This window comes from Tachyglossus aculeatus, unplaced genomic scaffold (assembly GCF_015852505.1).
Source record: "Tachyglossus aculeatus isolate mTacAcu1 unplaced genomic scaffold, mTacAcu1.pri scaffold_1_arrow_ctg1, whole genome shotgun sequence".
Classification (NCBI taxonomy): domain Eukaryota; kingdom Metazoa; phylum Chordata; class Mammalia; order Monotremata; family Tachyglossidae; genus Tachyglossus; species Tachyglossus aculeatus.
In genome coordinates, this window is record NW_024044915.1 from 929,320 (window position 1) to 956,671 (window position 27,352).

The 27,352-nt window shown below is 51.9% G+C and overlaps 1 protein-coding gene across 1 annotated transcript in view; it reads right to left on the reverse strand.

Annotated features, from left to right (window-relative positions):
* The window catches only part of FASN (fatty acid synthase), an 86,997-nt gene that overhangs the window by 32,611 nt on the left and 27,034 nt on the right, over nt 1-27,352 (reverse strand). Inside the window, exons 3-14 of the mRNA XM_038742835.1 lie at nt 25,695-25,847; nt 20,131-20,304; nt 17,049-17,249; nt 16,845-16,967; nt 14,925-15,040; nt 14,713-14,847; nt 12,631-13,102; nt 9,994-10,181; nt 8,109-8,298; nt 4,779-4,873; nt 4,123-4,257; nt 1,328-1,531 (exon numbers count right to left, since the gene is read on the reverse strand). Of these exons, the coding sequence (XP_038598763.1) occupies nt 1,328-1,531; nt 4,123-4,257; nt 4,779-4,873; nt 8,109-8,298; nt 9,994-10,181; nt 12,631-13,102; nt 14,713-14,847; nt 14,925-15,040; nt 16,845-16,967; nt 17,049-17,249; nt 20,131-20,304; nt 25,695-25,847 (2,186 nt within the window). The remainder of the gene's footprint in view (nt 1-1,327; nt 1,532-4,122; nt 4,258-4,778; nt 4,874-8,108; nt 8,299-9,993; nt 10,182-12,630; nt 13,103-14,712; nt 14,848-14,924; nt 15,041-16,844; nt 16,968-17,048; nt 17,250-20,130; nt 20,305-25,694; nt 25,848-27,352) is intronic.

A 27,352-nucleotide genomic window follows, 5' to 3' on the forward strand; every position in this document is an offset into this window, starting at 1 on the left:
CTATTTATTTATTTATTTATTTATTTATTTAACTTGTACATTTCTATCCCATTTATTTTATTTTGTTGGTATGTTTGGTTCTGTTCTCTGTCTCCCCCTTTTAGACTGTGAGCCCACTGTTGGGTAGGGACCGTCTCTATGTGTTGCCAATTTGTACTTCCCAAGCGCTTAGTACAGTGCTCTGCACATAGTAAGCGCTCAATAAATACGATTGATTGATTGATTGATTGATTGATTGATTCTAATCCCGGCTCTGCTACGTGACCCCGGACAAGTCACTTCACTTCTCCGGGCCCCGGTGACCTCGGCTGTCAAACGGGGATTAAGAGGGTGAGCCCCGTGTGGGCCAGGGACCGGGCCCAGCCCGCTTATCTCGTTTCTATCCCAGCGGTTCGAACGCGGTGCTTAACAAATGCCACAATAATTATCGCCCCGGCGCTTAGTACGGCGCCTGGCACCTGGCGCGTGCCCCTTCCTTCCTCTCCCCCTCGTCCCCCTCTCCATCCCCCATCTTACCGCCCTCCCTTCCCCACAGCACCTGTATATATGTATATCAATCAATCGTATTTATTGAGCGCTTACTATGTGCAGAGCACTGTACTAAGCGCTTGGGAAGTACAAATTGGCGTCACATAGAGACAGTCCCTACCCAACAGTGGGCTCACAGTCTAAAAGGGGGAGACAGAGAACAGAACCAAACATACCAACAAAATAAAATAAGTAGGATAGAAATGTACAAGTAAAATAAATAAATAAATAAACAAATAGAGTAATAAATATGTACAACCATATATACATATATACAGGTGCTGTGGGGAAGGGAAGGAGGTAAGATGGGGGGATGGAGAGGGGGACGAGGGGGAGAGGAAAGAAGGGGCTCAGTCTGGGAAGGCCTCCTGGAGGAGGTGAGCTCTCAGCAGGGCCTTGAAGGGTATATATGCTTCTACATATTTTCTTTACTCTATTTATTTATTTATTTAATTTATTTGTACATATCTATTCTATTTTATTTTGTTAGTATGTTTGGTTTTGTTCTCCGTCTCCCCCTTTTAGACTGTGAGCCCACTCTTGGGCAGGGACTGTCTCTATATGTTGCCAATTTGTCCTTAGTCCAGTGCTCTGCACATAGTAAGCGCTCAATAAATACGATTGATGAGGATTAAAACCCAAACACGGAACACGTCCCCGACCCGCGTCCTCTCGCCCGCGCTCGGCCCAAGCGCTCTCCCCACGGCAAGCGCGCGCTCCCCACGGCGGGCCGGCCTCTCCCGAGCGCTCGGCGCGCGGTGGGCGCGCGGCAAAATCCGACCGGCCGAGCGGGGGGTACCTGCAGCAGCGCGTGCGGGGCGATCTCCAGGACGACGGCGTTGTCCGGGACGTGGCGGAGCGCTTCCTGGAACAGGACGGGGCTCACCAGGTTGTTGACGTTGTATTCGGCCGAGGAGGTGCGGGCCAAACCGCTCCGCCACTGGGCTTCGGGGATGGAAGTGCTCAGCCAGCGCGAGGATCGCGGCCGGGGCGTCTTGATCACCTGGATCGGGCGTTTAGTATGATCGTTATTAGCAATAAAAACAACCACGATCAAAAGTACTTGCTCCGTGCCGAGCTCCGGGGGAGATACAAGCTCAGCGGGCCGGACACCGTCCCCGTCCCACGTGCGGCTCACCGCCGTCACCCCCATTTTACGGTCGAGGGAACCGAGGCCCGGCGGAGTGACTTGCCCAAGGTCACCCGGCAGACAGAACAGACAGAATAATAATAATAATAATAATGATGGCATTTATTAACTGTTCTAAGCGCTGGGGAGGTTACAAGGTGATCAGGTTGTCCCCCGGGGGGCTCACAGTCTTCACCCCCATTTTACAGAAGAGGGAACTGAGGCCCAGAGAAGTGAAGCGACTTGCCCAAAGTCACACAGCCGACAAGTGGCGGAGCCGGGATTTGAACCCGTGACCTCTGACTCCAAAGCCCGGGCTCTTTCCACTGAGCCACGCTGCTTCCCACTAATGCTTCCCAATAATGGCATTTATTAAGCGCTTCCTATGTGCAAAGCACTGTTCCAAGCGCTGGGGGGGTTACAAGGTGATCAGGTTGGCCCACGGGGGGCTCACAGTCAACCCCCATTTTACAGATGAGGGAACTGAGGCCCAGAGAAGCGAAGTGACTTGCCCAGGGTCACACAGCTGACAACTGGCAGAACAGGCACCCTGCTTAGAACAGTGCTCTGCACATAGTAAGCGCTTAACAAATATCATTATTATTATTATTACCTTCTAGACCGAAAGCTGGTCATGGGCAGGGAACGTGCCTGTTTATTGTTACGCCGTCCTCTCCCGAGCGCTTAGTATAGTGCTCTGCGTAGTAAGTGTTCAATAAATATGATGAGCGTTTAATATAGCGCTCTGCACACAGTAAGCGCTTAACAAATACCATTATTCTTATTCTTATTACCTTCTAGACCGAAAGCTGGTCATGGGCAGGGAACGTGCCTATTTATTGTTACTCCATTCTCTCCCGAGCGCTTAGTATAGTGCTCTGCGCAATAAGCGCTCAATAAATACAATGAGCGCTTAGTATAGTGCTCTGCACACAGTAAGCGCTTAACAAATACCATTATTCTTATTCTTATTACCTTCTAGACCGAAAGCTGGTCACGGGCAGGGAACTTGCCTGTTTATTGTTACGCCGTCCTCTCCCGAGTGCTTAGTATAGTGCTCTGCGCAGTAAGCGCTCAATAAATACGATGAGCGCTTAGTATAGCGCTCTGCACACAGTAAGCGCTTAACAAATACCATTATTCTTATTCTTATTACCTTCTAGACCGAAAGCTGGTCACGGGCAGGGAACTTGCCTGTTTATTGTTACGCCGTCCTCTCCCGAGTGCTTAGTATAGTGCTCTGCGCAGTAAGCGCTCAATAAATACGATGAGCGCTTAGTATAGCGCTCTGCACACAGTAAGCGCTTAGTACAGTGCTCTGCGCAGTAAGCGCTCAATAAATACGACAAGCACTTATTATAGCGCTCTGCACACAGTAAGCGCTCAACAAATACCATTATTCTTATTCTTATTCTTATTACCTTCTAGACTGAAAGCTGGTCATGGGCAGGGAACGTGCCTGCTTACTGTTACTCCGTCCTCTCCCGAGTGCTTAGTATAGTGCTCTGCGCAGTAAACACTCAATAAATACGACGAGCGCTTAGTATAGCACTCTGCACACGGTAAGCGCTTAACAAATACATTATTATTCTTATTCTTATTACCTTCTAGACCAAAAGCCGGTCATGGGCAGGGAACGTGTCTGTTTATTGTTACGCCATCCTCTCCTGAGCGCTTAGTATAGCGCTCTGCTCAGTAAGTGCTCAATAAATATGACGAGCGCTTAGTACACTTGGTATGCTTAGCTCTGCATACAGTAAGCGCTCAACAAATACGACCGAATGACTAAGAGCTTGAAGAGGTTATAGGGGACTCTGCATAGGGCAAGGCGCTCAATAAACACCACCGAGGACGGTGGCCCTAATCGCCAGCCACCGACTGTATATATATTTGTACAGATTTATTACTCTCGGAGTCCAGCTGAACCAGTGACAGCCCCACGGTGGGGGGGGAGGCCCCATTTTCTGGCGTCCCCCCCCCACCCGGTGTTCAGCACAGTGCAGGCGCTTACTACGCAGCGCGGTTATTCCTATTCCTATAATATAATAATATCATATTATATTATATCATAATATAATATTATCATATTACATTACTACATCACTATAACACAATAAAATTATATTATAATATAATATTATAATATTTATATATTATAGTATAAATATAATATGCATTTATTATTATTATTATATTATCATTATTATTATTTATTTTGTTAGTATGTTTGGTTTTGTTCTCTGTCTCCCCCTTTTAGACTGTGAGCCCACCGTTGGGTAGGGACCGTCCCTATATGTTGCCAACTTGGACTTCCCAAGCGCTTAGTACAGTGCTCTGCCCACAGTAAGCGCTCAATAAATTCGATTGATGATGATGACGATGAAGAGCCGGCTCCAACCCGAACGACCGTCCTGTCTCCAGGGGTGGGAGAGCCTGGAGGGACGGTTCGGGGGGACAGGACCCACCTTCTTCAGGGCCTGAAGCAGCGCGGGGGCGATGGATTCCATGTAGTAGGAATGGAAAGCCACCCCGCCCGTCTGCACCTCCTTGGCGAACACCCCCTCGGCCTTCAGCTCCTCGATGAACTTGGCCACGGCAGCCTGAGGGGGAGAGACGGAGACACGGAGACACGGAGAAAGACGCGGAATGAAACCCCCCACCCCATCCAGGGAGGCCGAAGGGCGGCGAGTTTTCCGCAGCCGGATGGATCCGCGGGCGGAAAAGCCAGCGGACGCCCTCCCAAAGCCCACGAGGCCCCCGGGGCTCTCTCGGAGCTGGCGGATTTGCCAGGATGCCCTCCGCAAGCCCGGGACTCGCCCGAACGGCGCGAGGCGGGCACCGTTCAACGCCAGGACGGGCAGTTGAGGCGACTAAAAACGGGCAAATTCCGCCCTGCCCGCCGGGTGATCCCCGGCCTAGTCGCTCAACGTCCCCGGGCCTCAGTCGCTCGTCTGTGAAACGGGGATAAAACCGACCGGAAGCCCCGTGCGGGATGGGGACGGCGTCTGATCCGGCCCTCCCTCGATGCCCCGGTTATCACGGAAGCTCCCCGAGCGCTCAGTGCAGAGCCGGCGCTCGCTAGACGCCCCGGTTATCACCGCGGCCCCGGGCTCCCGCTCACCTGCGGCCCCGAGATGGTGACGGTGTCCTCCGAGTTGTGGCAGGCGGGCACCACGCCGGGCGGGCAGCGCTGCTTGCACTCCGCCCACGTCAGCCCTGCCCGAGAGGACCCGGTCAGATTCGTGGAGCGCTCACTACGCGCAGGGCACTGTACTAAGCGCTTGGGAGAGGACAACGACTTACCAGACCCCTTTCCCGCCCACGGCGAGCTCCAGGGAGTCGCCAGGCCTCTCTCCCGGACCTAGACCGACACCGGCGAGCGGCAAGCGGCCGGGCTCGGGAGCCGGGGGATCCGGGTTCTAATTCTGACTCCGCCACTGCCTGGTGCAGGGCCTAGGGCAAGTCATTTCACTTCTCTGGGCCTCAGTTTCCTCATCTGTCAAACGGGGAGGAGATTTCTTGCCGCCTTCCCTCTTAAGGACAGGGTGGGACAGGAACTGCGGCCTGACCTGATTATCTTGTAACCACGCCAACGTTCAGTTCAGTGATTCACACATATTATTTAACTAATACCACAATTGTTACCACTAAGCAGCGTGGCCTAATGGAAAGTCATTTAACCTCTCCATGCCTCAGTTTCCCCATCTGTGAAACGGGGATTTAATAAATACCAGTTTTCCCTCCCTCCTTGCCTGTTTCCCCGACTGGACTGTAAGCTCTTTGAGAGCAGGGAATCACGTCTACCAATTCTATTGTACCATCCCAAACGCTTAGTACAGCTCGTTGGGGGCAGGGAACGTGTTGGTTTGTTGTACTGTACTCTCCCAAGCGCTTAGTACAGTGCTTTGCGCACAGTAAGCCCTCAAACGAATGAATGAATATGGAGCTCTGCACGCAGTAAGCACGCAGCACGTGAGCCCGCTGTTGGGTTGGGACCGTCCCTAGATGTTGCCAACTTGGACTCCCCAAGCGCTTAGTACAGTGCTATGCACACAGTAAGCGCTCAATAAATACGATTGATTGAATGAATGAATGAATGAAAAGCTCAGGCCCGGGAGTCAGAGGATGTGGGTTCTAATCCGGGCTCTGCCACATGTCTGCTGGGTGACCTTGGGCAAAGCCACTTCCCTCCTCTGGGCCTCAGTTCCCTCATCTGTCAAATGGGGATAAAGACCGTGAGCCCCATGTGGGACAGGGAATGTAACCAACCTGATTACCATGTATCTACTCTAGTGCTTAGAAAAGTGCACATAGTAAGTGCTTAACAAATACCACAATTATTATTATTGTTATTATGATAATGGGGATTAAGACCCTGAGCCCCATGTGGGACAGGGACTATTTCCAACCCGACTACCTTGTATCTACTCTAGTCCTTAGAAAAGTGTTTGGCACATAGTAAGTACTTAACAAATACCATTATTATTATTATTATTATTATTATTATTATTGAGATTAAGACCCTGAGCCCCATATGGGACAGAGACTATATCCAACCCGATTACCTTGCATGTACTCCAGTCCTTAGAAAAGTGCTTGGCACATAGTAAGTGCTTAACAAATACCACAATTGTTATTATTATATTATTATTATCATATTATTATTATGGGGATTTAGACCCTGAGCCAAGTGGGACAGAGACTATAACCAACCCTATTACTTTGTATCTACTCCAGTCCTTGGAAAAGTGCTTGGCACATAGTAAGTGCTTAACAAATACCATTATTATTATTATTATGGAGATTAAGACGCTGAGCCCCATATGGGACAGAGACTATATCCAACCTAATTACCTTGCATGTACTCCAGTCCTTAGAAAAGTGCTTGGCACATAGTAAGTGCTTAACAAATACCACAATTATTATTATTATACTATTATTATCATATTATTATTTTGGGGATTTAGGCCCTGAGCCAAGTGGGACAGGGACTATAACCAACCCTATTACTTTGTATCTACTCCAGTCCTTGGAAAAGTGCTTGGCACATAGTAAGTGCTTAACAAATACCATTATTATTATTATTAGGGAGATTAAGACCCTGAGCCCCATATGGGACAGAGACTATATCCAACCAACTACCTTGCACGTACTCCAGTCCTTAGAAAAGTGCTTGGCACATAGTAAGTGCTTAACAAATACCACAATTGTTATTATTATATTATTATTATCATATTATTATTATGGGGATTTAGACCCCGAGCCAAGTGGGACAGGGACTATAACCAACCCTATTACTTTGCATCTACTCCAGTTCTTGGAAAAGTGCTTGGCACATAGTAAGTGCTTAACTAATACCATTATTATTATTATTATTATGGAGATTAAGACCCTGAGCCCCATGTGGGACAGAGACTATATCCTACCTGATTACCTTGCATGTACTCCAGTCCTTAGAAAAGTGCTTGGCACATAGTAAGTGCTTAACAAGTACCACAATTATTATTATTATATTATTATTATCATATTATTATTATGGGGATTTAGACCCAGAGTCAAGTGGGACAGGGATATATCCAACCCGATTACCTTGTATCTACTCCAGTCCTTAGAAAAGTGCTTGGCACATAGTAAGTGCTTAACAAATACCACGATTATTATTATTATATCATTATTATCATATTATTATTATGGGGATTTAGACCCTGAGCCAAGTGGGACAGGGACTATATCCAACCCGATTATCTTGTATCTACTCCAGTTCTTACAAAAGTGCTTGACACATAGTAAGTGCTTAACAAATACCACTATTATTATTATTATTATTATTATTACAATGGGGATTAAGACCCTGAGCCCCATGTGAGACAGGGACTATATCCAACCCGATTACCCTGTATCTACTCCAGTCCTTAGAAAAGTGCTTGGCACATAGTAAGTGCTTGTTGCCAACTTGTACTTCCCAAGCGCTTAGTACACTGCTCTGCACACAGTAAGCACTCAATACGAATGAATGAATGAAAGTGCTCTGCACACAGTAAGCGCTCAATAAATACGATTGAATGAATGAATGAAAGTGCTTAACAAATACCATGATTATCATTATTAACAACAGAATTAACCACATTATAATTATGCCCACAATAATGATATTAATAAAATAAGAAATAATAACTAACAAACAATAACTAACCATTAATACTACTACTACTAATGATGATAATGATGATGATGATGATGATGATGATGATAATAATAATAATAATAATGAATCCCACTGATAGACTGATTAGACCGGGAGCCTTGTGTGAGCCCTGGCCCCTATCTGGCCCGATGATCTCGTCTCTCCCAAGCGCTCAGCACAGTACTTGGCACATAGTAATCGCTTAACACGTCGACGGTCATCATTACCGATAGCAGGGGGGACCACCCGGCGCTGAGGGGGACGTACCCACGGCCGCCATGCTCCCGGCGGGGCAGCTGGCCTCCTTGATACACTGCCCCCTCCAATAGGCGGCCAGCACAGCCTCCTCCTGGGTCAGGCAGCCGTCCGCGTAGCCGCAGGCCACCTCGCCCAGGGAGTGGCCGACAATGCCGTCTGCCTTCAAGCCCATGGCCATCAGCATGTCGATCTGGGCGATCTGCAGGGGGGCGGGAGAGGGAGTTATTAATAATAATAATAACAATAATAATGGCATTTATTAAGCGCTTACTACGTGCAGAGCACTGTTCTAAGCGTCGGGGACGTTACAAGGTCATCAGGTTGTCCCACGGGGGGGCTCCCAGTCTCAGATGAGGGAACTGAGGCCCAGAGAAGTGAAGTGACTTGTCCAAAGTCACCCAGCTGACAACTGGTGGAGCCGGGATTCGAACCCCTGACCTCTGACTCCAAAGCCTGGGCTCTTTCCACTGAGCCACGCTGCTTCTCCATCCTCTCGCCCCGCTCTGGGGTCCTTCCGATACTGAGCCAGCCCCCTCCGGCTCCACCTTCCCAATGAGGAGCGAAGCCCAGCGGGAAAAGCCCGGGCCCGAGAGTCAGAGGATCTGGCTTCTGATCCCGGCTCCGCCGCTTGTCTGCTGTGTGACCCTGGGTAAGTCACCGCACTTCTCTGGGCCCCGGTAACCTCATCTGGAAAATGGGGATTAAGAGTGTGAGCCCCGTGTGGGACGGGGACTGTGTCCAACCTGATGACCCCGGCGCTTAGCACAGTGCTTGGCACGTAGTAAGCGCTTAACAAATACCAGCATTATTACTATGAAGAACCAGCCCACCAAATATTGAACAAGTCATTTAGAGCACCCGAGTTGGACGCCCCCATCATGATCTCTTTGCTCTTCTCTAGAACTCGGCTCCTTCTCCTAAATCCATCCCGGGGTTGGGTGAAATCTCCCCACCTCAGCTCTGCCAGGCCATAATAATAATAATAATAATAATAATAATAATAATAATAATAATAATAACGGCATTTATTAAGCGCTTACTATGTGCAAAGCACTGTGTGCAGAGCACTGTACTAAGCGCTTGGGAAGTCCAAGTTGGCAACATCTAGAGACAGTCCCTACCCAACAGTGGGCTCACAGTCTAAAAGGGGGAGACGGAGAACAAAACCAAACATACTAACAAAATAAAATAAATAGAATAGATATGTACAAGTAAAATAAATAAATAAATAGAGTAACAAATATGTACAAACATATATACATCTATACAGGTGCTGTGGGGAAGGGAAGGAGGTAAGATGGGGGGGGATGGAGAGGGGGACGAGGGGGAGAGGAAGGAAGGGGCTCAGTCTGGGAAGGCCTCAGTGACCTCATCTGGAAAACGGGGATGAAGACTGAGCCCAACGTGGGACAACCTTGATTCATTTGCAGCCCCCCTCCTAGCGCTTAGAACAGTGCTTGGCACAGAGTAAGCGCTTAACAAACACCATCATTATTATTATTACTATTATCCGGCCCATCCCGCTGGGCAAGGGGGTCCTGGGACCGCCTGATCACCTAGTATTCCCCCCCCAGCGCTTAGAACAGTGCTTTGCACATAGTAAGCGCTTAACAAATACCATCATTATTATTATTATTATTATTGACCTCATCTGTAAAATGGGGATGGAGATTGTGAGCCCCACGTGGGACAGCCTGATCACCTAGTATTCCCCCCCCCGCCGCCAGTGCTTAGAACAGTGCTTGGCACATAGTAAGCGCTTAACAAATACCATCATTATTATTATTACTATTAACTGGCCCACCCCGCTGGGCAAGGGGGTCCTGGGCCTTCTTAGCCCCCCGTTTCCCTCTTCCCGGGGGGGCAGTCGTCCCCGGAGTCCGTCGGTCCTCACCTGGATGGCCGTCAGGCTGACAAAGGCGTGGACGATGTCGTCAAAGGTCGCCTCGTCCTTGCTCAGGAGCAGCTCCGAAACCTTCAGCCCCAGGGGCTTCACGGCCTCGTCCGACCGCAGGATGGAATTCCGGAAGATCTCCAGGCGCATGAGGCTCAGGCCCATTCCCCGCCACTGAGTTCCCATCCCTGCATGGGGAGCGGGGATAATAATAACGGCATTTGTTAAGCACTTACTATGTGCAAAGCATTGTTCTAAGCGCTGGGGGGGGATACAAGGTGATCAGGTTCTCCCACGTGGGGCTCCCAGTCTTCACCCCCATTTTACAGATGAAGTCACCGAGGCATGCAAGGTGATCAGGTTGTCCCACGTAGGGCTCCCAGTCTTCACCCCCATTTTACAGATGAGGTCACCGAGGCATACAAGGTGATCGGGTTGTCCCACGTGGGGCTCCCAGTCTCCATCCCCATTTTACAGATGAGGTCACCGAGGCATGCAAGGTGATCAGGCTGTCCCACGCGGGGCTCCCAGTCTTCATCCCCATTCTACAGATGAGGTCACCGAGGCATGCAAGGTGATCGGGTTGTCCCATGCGGGGCTCCCCGTCTTCACCCCCATTTTACAGATGAGGTCACCGAGGCATACAAGGTGATCGGGTTGACCCACGTGGGGCTCCCAGTCTTCACCCCCATTTTCCAGATGAGGTCACCGAGGCCCAGAGAAGTGAAGTCACTTGCCCAAAGCCACCCAGCTGACAAGCGGCGGAGCGGAGATTAGAACCCATGACCTCCGGCTCCCAAGCCCGGGCTTTTCCCACTGAGTCACGCGGCTTCTCTACGGGATCAGGGGTCACCAGGAAAGCGCCCGGAGGGTCGGCCGTGGCGGGGAGAGGGGACCGAGGGGCTCGCCCACACAGGAAGTGAGTTGTGGGGTGGGGGGGGGGGCAATAGAGAATCAATCAATCAATCAATCAATCGTATTTATTGAGCGCTTACTGTGTGCAGAGCACTGGACTAAGCGCTTGGGAAGTACAAGTTGGCAACATAACGAAAAGCAGCGTGACTCGGTGGAAACAGCCCGGGCTTGGGAGTCAGAAGTCACGGGTTCCAATCCCGATTCTGCCACTTGTCTGCTGGGTGTCTTTGGGAAGTCACTTCACTTCCCTGGGCCTCAGTTCGCTCATCTGTAAAAGGGGAGAATAAAATGGGAAGCAGCGGGGCTCAGTGGAAAGAGCCCGGGCTTGGAAGTCAGAGGTCACGGGTTCCAATCCCGGCTCTGCCACTTGTCTGCTGGGTGTCTTTGGGCAAGTCATTTCACTTCTCTGGGCCTCAGTTCCCTCATCTGTAAAATGGTAGAATAAAATGGGAAGCAGTGTGGCTCAGTGCAAACAGCCCGGGCTTGGGAGTCAGGTCACGGGTTCCAATCCCGGCTCTGCCACTTGTCTGCTGGGTGACTTTGGGCGAGTCACCTCACTTCCCTGGGCCTCAGTTCTCTCATCTGTAAAAGGGGAGAATAAAATGGGAAGCAGCAGGGCTCAGTGGAAAGAGCCTGGGCTTTGGAGTCAGGTCACGGGTTCCAATCCCGGCTCTGCCACTTGTCTGCTGGGTGACTTTGGGCAAATCACCTCACTTCCCTGGGCCTCAGTGCTCTCATCTTTAAAATGGGAGAATAAAACGGGAAGCAGCGGGGCTCAGTGGAAAGAGCCCGGGCTTGGGAGTCAGAGGTCCTGGGTTCTAATCCCGGGTCTGCCACTTTGGGCAAGTCACTTCACTTCTCTGGGCCTCCGTGACCTCATCTGTTAAATGGGGATGAAGACTGTGAGCCCCGCGTGGGACAACTTGATCACCCTGCATCCCCCCAGGGCTTAGAACAGTGCTTTGCACAGCGTAAGCGCTTAACAGATACGGCTATTATTGTTAAAACGGGGAGGGAGACTGTGAGCCCCACACGGGACAACTTGATGACCTGATAGCCCACCGTTGGGTAGGGACCGTCTCTATATGTTGCCAACTTGTACTTCCCAAGCGCTTAGTACAGTGCTCTGCACACAGTAAGCGCTCAATAAATACGATTGATTGATTGACTGATATCCCCCCCAGTGCTCAGAACGGCGCTCGGCGCGTAGTAAGCGCTTGACAAATATAATCATCATCATCAATCGTATTTATTGAGCGCTTACTATGTGCAGAGCACTGTACTAAGCGCTTGGGAAGTACAAATTGGCAACATATAGAGACAGTCCCTACCCAACGGTGGGCTCACAGTCTAAAAGAACTAAAGTCTAAAAGTCTAAATATAATCGTCGATAGATAGCGACGATTCCCCCTTTTAGACCGTGAGCCCACTGTTGGGTAGGGACTGTCTCTATGTGTTGCCAGTTTGTACTTCCCAAGCGCTTAGTCCAGTGCTCTGCACATAGTAAGCGCTCAATAAATACGATTGATTGATAGCGGTCGGCCGATCGATCGGATGCAGGGAGGGGAACGAGGAGGACGCGGAGGGCGGCGCAAATATCATCATCGATAGATGGAGGTCGGCCGATCGATCGGATGCCGGGAGGGGAACGAGGAGGACGCGGAGGGCAGCGCGAGGGGGTCGGGGCGGACTCCGAGCGGAGGGTGGTCCCGGCCGGCTTACCGGAGCAGATGAACCAGAGGGGCGGGTCCCCGGGGGGCACCTGCTTGACGTCGGCGGCCTGGCTCTCCCCGCCCAGCACGGCGTAGCCGCGGAAGGGCATGGCGGAGGCGGGCACCAGCGCGATGTCGTTCAGCATGCTCACGTAGGTCCGGTCGTCGCCCAGGCTCCGGCCCCGATCCAGCAGGGCCTGGGCCGCCTCGGCCGTGCGCCCGCTGACCTGCAGCAGGCCGGGCAGGGGCAGGGGCCCCGGCCGGGGCGGCGGGGGCCGGGCCCGGGGGGCGTGGGGCCGCAGGATGGCGTGGACGTTGGAGCCGCCGAAGCCGAAGGAGTTGATGCCCACGTAGCCGCCCCGGACGGGGGTCAGCTCCGCCACCACCTGCAGGCGCCCGTCCGTCAGGGCCGGGATCTCGGGGTTCGGGTGGTGGAAATGGAGGTTGGGGGCCCAGACGCCGTGTTCCAGGGAGAGAAGCACCTGCCGATAATAATGATAATAATATTAAACGACGGCATTTATTAAGCGCTTACTATGTGCAAAGCACCATTCTAAGCGCTGGGGAGATGACGAGGTGATGAGGTCGTCCCCCTGGGTGCTCACAGTCTTCACCCCCCCCCATTTGACAGATGAGGGAACTGAGGCCCGGGGGGCTCACAGTCTTCACCCCCACATTTGACTGATGAGGGAACTGAGGCCCGGAGAAGTGAAGTCACCCACTTGGCGGAGCCGGGATTCGAACCCATGACCTCTGACTCCCAAGCCCGGGCTCTTTCCACTGAGCCACGCTGCTTCCCCCGCCGGTCGGTCGGGACCGTCTCTATCTGTGGCCAAACTGTCCTTTCCAAGCGCTCAGTCCAGTGCTCTGCACACCGTAAGCGCTCAGTAAATACGACTGAATGGAGGCCGGGGGAGGGGGCGACTCCCCCGCCTAACTCCCCGTAATAATAATAATAATAATTTTGGTATTTGTTAAGCGCTTACTATGTGCAAAGCACTGTTCTAAGCGCTGGGGAGGATACAAGGTGATCAGGTTGTTCCATGTGGGACTCACAATCTTTTTCCCCATTTTCCAGATGAGGGAACTGAGGTACAGAGAGGTTAAGTGGCTTGCCCAGAGTCACACAGCTGACAAGCGGCGGAGCAGGATTTGAACCCGTGACCTCTGACTCCCAAGGCCGTGCTCTTTCCACTGAGCCACGCTGCTTCTCTAAGGATACGGATACGATCCGTATCCCGATCGTCTACCCCATAAATACAATTGATTGATTGACTGATTGATTGAAAATGGGGATGAAGACTGTGAGTCCCCCGTGGGACCACCTGATCGCCTTGTAACCTCCCCAGCGCTTAGAACAGCAAGTCACTTCACTTCTCTGGGCCTCAGTTCCCTCATCTGGAAAATGGGGATTAATTCAATCGCATTTATTGAGCACTTACCGCGTGCAGAGCACTGTCCTAAGACTGGGAGCACCCCCATGGGACGACCTGATCACCTTGTAACCTCCCCAGTGCTCAGAACGGTGCTTTGCACATAGTAAGCGCTTAATAAATGCCATCATGGCATCATGGCAATGGGGATGAAGACTGTGAGTCCCCCGTGGGACCACCTGATCGCCTTGTAACCTCCCCAGCGCTTAGAACAGCAAGTCACTTCACTTCTCTGGGCCTCAGTTCCCTCATCTGGAAAATGGGGATCAATTCAATCGCATTTATTGAGCACTTACCGTGTGCAGAGCACTGTCTTAAGACTGGGAGCCCCCCCGTGGGACAACCTGATCACCTTGTAACCTCCCCAGTGCTTAGAATGGTGCTTTGCACATAGTAAGCGCTTCATAAATGCCATCATTATGTTGCCAACTTGTACTTCCCAAGCGCTTAGTACAGTGCTCTGCACATAGTAAGCGCTCAATAAATATGATTGATTGATTGATTGATCATTATTATTATTATTATTTCGCCAGAGGCCTACGGTTAGAGTGGAAACTCCCCGCGGTCAGGGAACGGGCCCCACCGTCGTTCCGGCCTTCCCTAGTGGCTGGCGTCGATCCGACCCGCCTCGTCTCAAGCCGGGGAGAAACCGGGCTTACCTTGATGAGGCCGGCCAGGCCCGAGGCGGGCTCCGGGTGTCCCATGTTGGACTTGGTGGAGCCGATGAGCAGCGGCTCCCGACGGGATCGGCAGAAAGCCTGGACGATGCCGCTGAGCTCCTGGGGATCGCCCACCTGCGGGGACAGGCCGCGGGTCAGCCCGGGCCCCCGCCGAGGGACGGGAATTCCGGCTCCTGGGAGCGGGGACTCACCCTGGTGCCGGTGCCGTGGGCTTCGATGTACTCCACCGCGTCCGGAGAGATGCCCGCCGCCTCGTACAGGGAGCTGACCAGCCGTTCCTGCACTTCTCCCGACGGGAAGGTGACTCCTGCAGGGACGGGGCGGGGGGAGGCCGTCACGGGGGCTCCCTGTCTTTTGTTTTGTCGTCTGTCTCCCCCGTCTAGACTGTGAGCCCACTGGTGGGTATATATATGTGGGTATATATGTTTGTACATATTTATTACTCTATTTATTTATTTATTTAACTTGTATATATCCATCCTATTTATTTTATTTTGTTAGTATGTTTGGTTTTGTTCTCTGTCTCCCCCTTTTAGACTGTGAGCCCACTATTGGGTAGGGACTGTCTCTAGATGTTGCCAATTTGTATTTCCCAAGCGCTTAGTACAGTGCTCTGCACATAGTAAGCGCTCAATAAATACGATTGATGATGATGATGGGTAGGGACCGTCTCTAGATATTGCCAACTTGGACGCCCCAAGCTGCCCAGAGAAGCAGCGTGGCTCAATGGAAAGAGCCCGGGCTTTGGAGTCAGAGGTCACGGGTTCAAATCCTGACCCTGCCAATTAGCTGTGGGACTTGGGCAAGTCACTTCTCTGGGACTCAGTTCCCTCATCTGGAAAATGTGGATGAAGACTGGGAGCCCCATGTGGGCCAACCTGATCACCTTGTAACCTCCCCCAGTGCTTAGAACGGTGCTTTGCACATAGTAAGCGCTTAATAAATGCCATTATTATTATTATTATTACTAGTCCTTCCTTCCTCTCCCCCTCGTCCCTCCCATCTTATCTCCTTCCCTTCCCCACAGCACCTGTATATATGTATGTATGATTGTACATATTTATTACTCTATTTATTTATTTATTTATTTTACTTGTGCATATCTATTCCATTTATTTTATTTTGTTAGTATGTTTGGTTTTGTTCTCTGTCTCCCCCTTTTAGACTGTGAGCCCACTGTTGGGTAGGGACTGTCTCTATATGTTGCCAATTTGTACTTCCCAAGCGCTTAGTACAGTGCTCTGCACATAGTAAGCACTCAATAAATACGATTGATGATGATATTTGTTGCTCTATTTATTTATTTATTTATTTTACTTGTACATATCTATTCTATTTATTTTATTTTGTTAGTATGTTTGGTTTTGTTCTCTGTCTCCCCCTTTTAGACTGTGAGCCCACCGTTGGGTAGGGACTATCTCCATATGTTGCCAACTTGTTCCCAAGCGCTTAGCACAGTGCTCTGCACACAGTAAGTGCTCAGTAAATACGATTGATGATGATGATGATATTTGTTACTCTATTTTACTTGTACATATCTATTCTACTTATTTTATTTTGTTAGTACGTTTGGTTTTGTTCTCTGTCTCCCCTTTTTAGACTGTGAGCCCGCTGCTGGGTAGGGACTGTCTCTATATGTTGCCAACTTGGACTTCCCAAGCGCTTAGTACAGTGCTCTGCACATAGTAAGCGCTCAATAAATACGATTGATGATGATGATGATATTTGTTACTCTATTTATTTTACTTGTACATATCTATTCTACTTATTTTATTTTGTTAGTACGTTTGGTTTTGTTCTCTGTCTCCCCTTTTTAGACTGTGAGCCCGCTGTTGGGTAGGGACTGTCTCTATATGTTGCCAACTTGGACTTCCCAAGCGCTTAGCACAGAGCTCTGCACATAGTAAGTGCTCAATAAATATGATTGATTGACTGTCTCTATATGTTGCCAACTTGGACTTCCCAAGCGCTTAGCACAGTGCTCTGCACACAGTAAGCGCTCAGTAAATACGATTTATGATGATAGTCCAGCGCTCTGCACGCAGTAAGCGCTCAAGAAATACGACTGGATGAATGAATGAATGAACCCCGGCCGTGCCCCCGACACCCACCTTGCTCCTTGAAGCCGTCCGTGTTGGTGCCCGCGTTGATCACGGTGGCGTACACCCTCTTCGCCAGGGACCTCTTGGTGAGGAAGACGGCCACCACGGCCTCCGACCGGCAGTACCCGTTCCCTGCGGGTCGCGGGGCATGGCGTCGGACGTCCCCGGGGCCCCCCCCGCCGCCCCCCGCGCGCGGAGAGCCCCCCGCCTCACCTTCGCTGTCGAAGGACTTGCAGGTGCCGTCGGGGCTGAGCATGCCCAGCTTCATGAACTGCATCGAAGTGCTGGGTTTCAACATGAGGTTGATCCCGCCCACGATGGCGGCGTCGCAGTCTCCGGCCCGGATGGCCCGGAAGGCGCTCTCCAGGGCCAGGAGGCTGGACGAGCAGGCCGTGTCCAGGGCGATGCTGGGCCCTGGCCGGGGAGGAAGGGCTCAGGCACGCAGCAAGCGCTCAACGAATACGCCCGACTGTGTACTGAGCTCTCTCCGGGGCTCCCCTTCTAACCGGAGAACGACACCGCGAACCGTGGCGTCCGTGGGCCGCGGCGCGGGAAACGGTTCTAATGCCAACTCCGCCAGTCATCCTCGGACGAGTCATTCATTCATTCAGTCATATTTACTGAGCGCTTACTGTGTGCAGAGCACTGGACTAAGCGCTTGGGAAGTCCTAGTTGGCAACATACAGAGACGGTCCCTACCCAACAGTGGGCTCACTTGACGGCTCCTCCGGGCCTCGGTTACCTCATGGGGAAAATGGGGATTGAAGCGGTGAGCCCGCCGTGGGACGGGGTTGGGATCCGGCCTGAGCGCTTAGTACAGTGCTCCGCATACAGTGAGCGCTCAATAAATACGGCTGAATGAATGATTAGCTTGGGTCTCGCCCAGTGCTTGGAACAGCCCTTAAATACCACTGTCATCATCAGCTATTTGGGTACCACCCCCGGCCCGCGCGGGGCTTCCGGAGAGGGAGAATGGCTAGTTCATCCCCGTTTTAAGGGTGAGGAGACCCACGGTCACCCAACGGGCTCTTCTGATAATAATAATGGTATTTGTTAAGCGCTTACTATGTGCCAAGCACTGCTCTAAGCACTGGGGTGGATACAAGGTAAGACCGTGAGCCCGTTGTTGGGTAGGGATCGTCTCTATCCGTTGCCGAACTGTACTTTCCAAGCGCTTAGTTCAGTGCTCTGCACACGGCAAGCGCTCCATAAATACGACTGAACGAACGAACGACAGGGATGCAAATCCGGGTATCCAGGTCTGCTCCTTCCTCTGGAATCCTCCAGCTTGGAAGATCCTTGTCGGCGAGGGAACGGGCTTCATCAGCTCCGTCATACTGGACCCTCCCAAGCGCTCGGGACAGTGCTCGGCCCAGAGGAAGCGCTCAATAAATCCCAGCGATTGACTGCCGGGCCAGGATTCGGGGGTCCAGGTGGAGCGGATACAGCTCTTTTAGACTGTGAGCCCACTGTTGGGTAGGGACTGTCTCTATATGTTGCCAACTTGTACTTCCCAAGCGCTTAGTCCAGTGCTCTGCACACAGTAAGTGCTCAATAAATACGATTGATTGAATGAATGAATGAATAAATAAATCAAAGGTATTTACAAGCGCGTAACTTGTACTTCCCAAGCGCTTAGTACAGTGCTCTGCACACAATAAGCGCTCACCGAATATGACTGAATGAAGGAGTAGCGTGATTATTCGCAGACCGCCAGCTCGTCGTGTCGGTCGGTCATCATCGTCATCATCAATCGTATTTATTGAGCGCTTACTGCGTGCAGAGCGCTGACTGAATGAAGGAGTAGCGTGATTATTCGCAGACCGCCAGCTCGTCGTGTCGGTCGGTCATCATCATCATCATCAATCGTATTTATTGAGCGCTTACTGTGTGCAGAGCGCTGTACTAAGCGCTTGGGAAGTCCAAGTTGGCAACATCTAGAGACAGTCCCTACCCAGAAGTGGGCTCACAGTCTAAAAGGGGGAGACGGAGAACAAAACCAAACATACTAACAAAATAAAATAAATAGGATAGATATGAACAAATAAATAAATAAATAAATAAATAGAGTAATAAATATGTACAAACATATATGCATATATACAGGTGGTGTGGGGAAGGGAAGGAGGGAAGATGTGGGGGATGGAGAGGGGGACGAGGGGGAGAGGAAGGAAGGGGCTCAGTCTGGGAAGGTCTCCTGAGGATCTTCTCCCAGGGAAAAGTGGGGAGGGGGGGAGCTTCCAGGGATCCATAAATAGGACTTTATTTTATTTTGTTAGTATGTTTGGTTTTGTTCTCTGTCTCCCCCTTTTAGACCGTTGGGTAGGGACTGTCTCTAGATGTTGCCAATTTGTACTTCCCAAGCGCTTAGTACAGTGCTCTGCACATAGTAAGCGCTCAATAAATACGACTGATGATGATGGTGACTGAATCAACGACTGAATGGATCATGATAATAATGATATGTACAAGTAAAATAGAGTAATAAATATGTGCAAACATCTATCCATCTATACAGGTGCTGTGGGGAAGGGAAGGAGGGAAGATGGGGGGGATGGAGAGGGGGACGAGGGGGAGAGGAAGGAAGGGGCTCAGTCCGGGAAGGCCTCCTAAGGATCTTCCCCCAGGGAAAAGCGGGGAGGGGGGGAGCTTCCAGGGATCCATAAATAGGACTTTATTTTATTTTGTTAGTATGTTTGGTTTTGTTCTCTGTCTCCCCCTTTCAGACCGTTGGGTAGGGACTGTCTCTATATGTTGCCAATTTGTACTTCCCAAGCGCTTAGTACAGTGCTCTGCACATAGTAAGCGCTCAATAAATACGACTGATGATGATGGTGACTGAATCAACGACTGAATGGATCATGATAATAATGATATGTACAAGTAAAATAGAGTAATAAATACGTGCAAACATATATACAGGTGCTGTGGGGAAGGGAAGGAGGGAAGATGGGGGAGGGGGATGAGGGGGAGAGGAAGGAAGGGGCTCAGTCTGGGAATCATCATCATCATCATCATCATCAATCGTATTTATTGAGCGCTTACTACGTGCAGAGCACTGTACTAAGCGCTTGGGAAGTCCAAATTGGCAACATCTAGAGACAGTCCCTACCCAACAGTGGGCTCACAGTCTAAAAGGGGGAGATGGAGAACAAAACCAAACACACGTCGCCTCCGGCGAGCGGTCGATAAAGGCGACGGAGAGGACGGGAGGGCGGCCAGACCACCGGCCTCCTCCTCTTCCTCCTCCTCCTCCTCCTCCCCCCGAGCGTCCGCCCCGTCTTGGCCGCCTCACCTTTCAGGTCGAAGAAGTAGGAGAGCCTGTTGGCCATCATGGCCCTCTGGCAGCCGATCATGCTGTACCCCAGGATGGCCTCGGGGTCCCGGCTGAGCGCCTCAGACGTCTCCGACCCGCTGACGCCGATCCACACGCCCGTGTTGGACCCGCGCAGCGTGCCGGGGTTGACCCCTGGCGCGGGAGATGCCCGGTTAACATGGGGTTCGCCCCCAACGCCCGCCCCCAGCCAGCCAGCCGCCGCTGGCACTTGCTGAGCGCTCGCTGGGGGCGAGGCGCCGTGCGACTTGGCGCGTACCCACTCGGCGCCCCGTGAGCGCTCACTAAATACCGCCGGTTCATCGACCCAGACCGTCGCCGGGAGTCGGAAGGTCACGGGTCCTAATCCCGGCCCTGTCTGCTGTGTGACCTCGGGCAAGTCACCTCACTTCTCTGGGCCTCGTCTGGTAAACGGGGATGGAGGCTGGGAGCCCCGCGCGGGACAGGGACCGGGTCCAACCCGATTTGCTTATGGCCGCCCCGGTGCTTAGTACAGTGCTTGGCACTTTGTGAGGCAAAGGAGGAGAAGCGGCGTGGCTCGGCGGAAAGAGCTCGGGCTTTGGAGTCAGAGGTCATGGGTTCAAATCCCGGCTCCGCCAACTGTCAGCTGGGTGACTTTGGGCAAGTCACTTCACTTCTCTGGGCCTCAGTGACCTCATCTGGAAAATGGGGATGAAGACTGTGAGTCCCCCGTGGGACCACCTGATCGCCTCGTAACCTCCCCAGCGCTTAGAACAGTGCTTTGCACATAGTAAGCGCTTAATAAATGCCATCATTATTATCATTATTATGTCAATTCACTTCTCTGGGCCTCATTGACCTCATCTGAAAAATGGGGATTAAAAACTGCAAGCCCCCCATGGGACCACCTGATCGCCTTGTAACCTCCCCAGCGCTTAGAACAGTGCTTCGCACATAGTAAGCTCTTAACAAATGCCATAATTATTATTATTATGTCACTTCACTTCTCTGGGCCTCAGTGACCTCATCTGAAAAATGGGGATTAAAAACTGCGAGCCCCCAGTGGGACAACCTGATCGCCTTGTAACCTCCCCAGCGCTTAGAACAGTGCTTTGCACATAGCGAGCGCTTAATAAATGCTATTATTATTATTATTATTAAGTCACTTCACTTCTCTGGGCCTCAGTGACCTCACCTGAAAAATGGGGATTAAAAACTGCGAGCCCCCCGTGGGATCACCTGATCGCCTTGTAACCTCCCCAGCACTTAGAACAGTGCTTTGCACATAGCAAGTGCTTAATAAATGCTATTATTATTATTATTATTATTATTAGGTCACTTCACTTCTCTGGGCCTCAGTGACCTCATCTGAAAAATGGGGATTAAAAACTGTGAGCTCTCCCGTGGGACCACCTGATCGCCTTGTAACCTCCCCAGCGCTTAGAACAGTGCTTTGCACATAGTAAGTGCTTAACAAATACCAACATTATTATTATTATTATTATTATCCGCTCAGCTCGTATCCACCCGAGTGCCGTGGGTTCTGATCCCGCCTCCACCGCTTGTCTGCTGTGTGACCTTGGGCAAGTCACGTCCCTTCTCTGGGCCTCAGTTACCTCATCTGGAAAATGGGGGTCGAGACCGGGAGCCCCACATGGGACCGGGATCTGTCCAACGTGATCACGTTGTATCCACCCCAGCACTTAGGACAGTGCTTGGCACACACTAAGTGCGTACCAAAGACCGTAATAATTATTATTATTGTTCTCTGCGCCTCGGTTGCCAACTGTAAAATGGGGATTGAGCTCCCGATTCGGATTCGTCCAACCCGTTTACACTGTATCCACCCCATCATCATCACCAATCGTATTTATTGAGCGCTTATTGTGTGCACAGCACTGTACTAAGCGCTTGGGAAGTACAAGCTGGTAACATATAGAGACAGTCCCTAACCAGCAGTGGGCTCACAGTGTAAAAACCCCAGCGCTTAGAAGAGGGCTTGGCGCATAGTAAGCGCTTAAAAAATATCATCATTATTATTATTTGAAGATTGGGGGAGCGGTGATCTGGCAGATGTGAAGCAGGGGCGGAGGGGGGGTCCAGGAAGAAGGGAAGAAGGGAAGGCGTGGGCAGGAGAGTGAGAGAGACGAGACCCGATCCCTGAGAGGAGATTGGCGTAATTGGAGCGAAGCGTGTGGGCGAAGAGTGGGAAGGAGCGCGGCGAGGTGGGAGGGGGAGAGATGGTCGGCAGTCGGAAAGTCGGGAGTTTCTGCTCGGTGCAGAGAGGGGATTTTCCTCCTCTCCCTCTCCCCCGGCGGTTCAAGGGCACAAGAAGCCCGGCAGCGGGATGCCCGCGGCCCCCCAGGGAGATAAGGCGGCCCCCAGCCTTGAGGCGGACCGGGGCCGAGGCTCGAATCCGGCCCGGGAGGAGCCACGGCGTTCCCAAAGTGTCGGAAGGGAGGGCCGTGAGAAGACGTGGAAAGGTCAGAGATAAGATACGGCCCGGCGGGCCGGAGAGACTGGGAGAGCAGGTGTCTCCGGGGGAGAGTCCCAGGGCCGGCCGGGGGCAGCGACCAGTGAGCGCTTTCCTGCGCTGGGAGCTCGGGGGATAGGACCGTCACAGTCTTTTAGACCGTGAGCCCACTGTTGGGTAGGGACTGTCTCTATATGTTGCCAATTTGTACTTCCCAAGCGCTTAGTACAGTGCTCTGCACATAGTAAGCGCTCAATAACTACGATTGATGATAGGACCGGTGGAGGAGTGGGGGCAGAGAACGGGCGCTGAATAATCAGCGTGATAATCACGGTATTTCTTAAGCGTTTACTCGGTGCCCAATCAATCAATCAATCAATCGTATTTATTGAGCGCTTACTATGTGCAGAGCACTGTACTAAGCGCTTGGGAAGTACAAATTGGCAACACATAGAGACAGTCCCTACCCAACAGTGGGCTCACAGTCTAAAAGGGGGAGGCAGAGAACAAAGGCAAACATACCAAAAAAATTAAAATAAATAGGATAGAAATGTACAAGCAAAATAAATAAATAAATAAATAGAGTAATAAATATGTACAACCATATATACATATATACAGGTGCTGTGGGGAAGGGAAGGAGGTAAGATGGGGGGATGGAGAGGGGGACGAGGGGGAGAGGAAGGAAGGGGCTCAGTCTGGGAAGGCCTCCTGGAGGAGTGCCCAGCACTGGTCTAGGCGCTGGGGTAGATATAAGGTCACCAGGTTGTCCCTCGTGGGGCTCACAGGCTTAATCCCCATTTTACTGATGAGGTCACTGAGGCCCAGACGTGAAGCGGCTTGCCCAGGCGGGAGCCGAGCGGCGGAGCCGGGCTTCGAGCCGCCGACCTCTGAGGCCCAAGCCCGTGGTCTTTCCACTGAGTCATCACCATCATCATCAATCGTATTTATTGAGCGCTTACTGTGTGCAGAGCACTGTACTAAGTGCTTGGGAAGTACAAAATTGGCAACATATAGAGACGGTCCCTACCCAACAGTGGGCTCACAGTCTAAAAGGGGGAGTCGCCCTGAATAGCAACCGGAGGAGGGGAGAGAAGAGGGAGGGGAAAGGCAAGAGCGGGGAGAGGCAGCGAAGCAGGCGACCGCCTTCCGGGACTCCGATCGGGAAGGCCGCTCGGGAAGGCCGCTCGGGAGAGACACACCCCTAACTTCCCCGAAATCGGGGTTGGGCCCGGGGCCAGCGGAGATGAGACGCAGGGTGGGACCGACCAGAAACCCCAAGGAAAGAGAGAGTGAAAGGAGTGGTGAGGGCAGGCCCGGCCGGGCCAAACCACGCGCGGAGAGGGCCGCGGGGGAATGCCGGGAGAGTTACGGCCATCTAAGGTGGGAGGACGTGACCCCTGAATCCCGGGAAGGGCGGGAGCGGGCCGCAAACGGGGGACCGTGGGAGACGGTGACTTCTGAAAACTCCCGGCAGGGCCGGCCCGTCCTCCGGGGCCGGCCCCGGAGCGGAGCTAGGGAGCGGTGGGAGACGACCGCTCGGGAAAACTCCCGGCGGGGCCGGCCCTGGAGCGGAGCTAGGGAGCGGTGGGAGACGACCGCTCGGGAAAACTCCCGGCGGGGCCGGCCCCGGTAGCAGAATGAGGGAATTATGGGAGCTGATCATTTCTGGCCAGCTCTGCCTCGGGGCCCCTGGGGCCGGCCCCGGAGCGGAGCCGGGGAACCGTGGGAGATGATCACTTCGGGAAAACTCCCTCCGGGGCCGGCCCTGTAATAATCATAATAATGATAATGATAACAACAAGAACAATGGTATCTGTGGAGCGCTAGCTAGGTGTCCAGCACTGTCCTAAGCACCGGGTGGGGGACAGGCCCCGTCCCACCTGGGGCTCATAATAACAATAATGATAACAACAAGAACAATGGTATCTGTGGAGCGCTAGCTAGGTGTCCAGCACTGTCCTAAGCACTGGGTGGGACACAGGCCCCGTCCCACCTGGGGCTCATAATAACAATAATGATAACAACAAGAACAATGGTATGTGTGGAGCGCTAACTAGGTGTCCAGCACTGTCCTAAGCACCACAGACGCCGTCCCACCTGGGGCTCATAATAACAATAATGATAACAACAAGAACAATGGTATCTGTGGAGCGCTAACTAGGTGTCCAGCACTGTACTAAGCACCAGGTGGGGGACAGGCCCCATCCCACCTGGGGCTCATAATAATAATAATAATGATAACAACAAGAACAATGGTATCTGTGGAGCGCTAACTAGGTGTCCAGCACTGTCCTAAGCACCGGGTGGGACATGGCCCGTCCCACCTGGGGCTCATAATAACAATAATGATAACAACAAGAACAATGGTATCTGTGGAGCGCTAACTAGGTGTCCAGCAATGTCCTAAGCACCGGGTGGGGGACAGGCCCCATCCCACCTGGGGCTCATAATAATAATAATAATGATAACAACAAGAACAATGGTATCTGTGGAGCGCTAACTAGGTGTCCAGCACTGTCCTAAGCACCACAGGCGCCGTCCCACCTGGGGCTCATAATAACAATAATGATAACAACAAGAACAATGGTATCTGTGGAGCGCTAACTAGGTGTCCAGCACTGTCCTAAGCACCAGGTGGGGGACAGGCCCCATCCCACCTGGGGCTCATAATAATAATAATAATGATAACAACAAGAACAATGGTATCTGTGGAGCGCTAACTAGGTGTCCAGCACTGTCCTAAGCAGCGGGTGGGACACGCCCCGTCCCACCTGGGGCTCGTGGTCTAATAATAAAAATAATAATAAAGGAATTTTTAAGGGCTTACTATGTGCAAAGCACTGTTATAATCACTGGGGGGGATACAAGGTGATCAGATTGTCTCACGGTGGGGCTCAGTCTTAATCCCCATTTTACAGATGAGGGAACTGAGGCCCAGAGAAGTTAAGTGACTTGGAAGGAGGATGGGGATTTTTTTTTTTTTTTTTACAGTTGAGGAAACCCAGAGAAGTGAATGGACTCGCCGGCCGGAGGCCGTGGCGGGCCCAGCTCTCCCGCCCCCGGCCGGCTCCCGGCCCGCGGGACTCACCTCCGTCCACGATGGCCTCGTAGGTGACTTCCAGCAGGATGCGGAGCTGGGGGTCCATCGTGTGCGCCTGCTTCGAGTGGACCCCGAAGAAGGAGGCATCGAAGTGGGACAGTTCCTTCAGCTTGCCGGATCGCTTGGGCAGACCGTACAGTCCTGCGCGCGGGGTGGACGGGGGGCAACGGAAAGCCCGTGAGCGGGGCCCCCGCGCCCCCCAGGCCTCCCCCTCCTTGGGAAACCATCATCTCCTATAATTCCATTTATCTGTTTTGATGCTTTTGACGCCCATCTACTAGTTCGGTTTCGTTGTCCTTCGAGACCGTGAGCCCGCTGTTGGGGAGCGTTGCCGACCTGTACTTTCCAAGCGCTCAGTCCAGTGCTCCGCACGGTAGGCGCTCAATAAATATGGCTGAAGGTACCCTGCTCTACCGAGGAGAAGGGTCGCCCGTTCGCTTCGGAGACGGAGAAATCGTTTATTTCTATTCACGTCGGCCTTCCCCGTACGGGTGCTGGGGGCGGGGGCGTGTCTACCGATTCTTTCATTCATTCAGTCGTATTTATTGAGCGCTCACTGTGTGCAGAGCGCTGTACTAAGCGCTTGGGATGTCCAAGTCGGCAACCTAGACAGTCCCTACCCAACGACGAATCTCTCTGCTCTACCGAGGAGAAGGGTCGCCCGTTCGCTTCGGAGACGGAGAAATCATTTATTTCTATGCACGTCGGCCTCCCCCGTATGGTGTTGGGGACAGGGGCGTGTCTACCGACTCCTTCATTCATTCAGTCGTATTTATTGAGCGCTTACTGTGTGCAGAGCACTGTACTCCAGCGCTTAGAACAGTGCTCTGCACATAGTAAGCGCTTAATAAATGCCATCATTATTATTATTATTATTATTATTACTAAGCGCTAAGGAAGTCCAAGTCGGCAACCTATAATAATAATAATGATGGCATTTATTAAGCGCTTACTATGTGCAAAGCACTGTTCTAAGCGCTGGGGCAGATACAAGGTAATCAAGTTGTCCCACGTGGGGCTCACAGACTTAATCCCCATTTTCCAGATGAGGGAACTGAGGCCCAGAAGTTAAGTGACTTGCCCAAAGTCACACAGCTGACAAGCGGCGGGGCCGGGATTTGAACCCGTGACCTCTGACTCCAAAGCCCGAGCTCTTTCCACTGAGCCACGCTGCGTCTATAGGGACGGTCCCTACCCAACGACGGGCTCACGGTCTAGAAGGGGGAGGCGGGCGACAAAACCGAACATGCGGACGGGTGTCAAGTCGTCAGAACAAATAGAAATAGAGCCAGATGCACATCGTTAACAAAATTAATTGAATAGTAAATATGAAAGAGTAATAAATCTGTACAAACATCTATACAGGTGCAGTGGGGAGGGGAAGGAGGTAGGGCGGGGTGGGGATGGAGAGGAAAAAGGGGGGCTGTTGGATTCTGTCAGACTGTTCCCTCCCGAGCGCTCAGTACAGTGGTAGGCGCTCGATAAAGCTCGAAAGAAGCTCAGTGGAAAGAGCCCGGGCTTTGGAGTCCGAGGTCATGGGTTCGAATCCCGCCTCGGCCGCATGTCTGCCGTGTGACCTTGGGCAAGTCACTCAGCTTCTCTGAGCCTCAGTTCCCTCACCTGTAAAATGGGGATTAAGCCTGTGA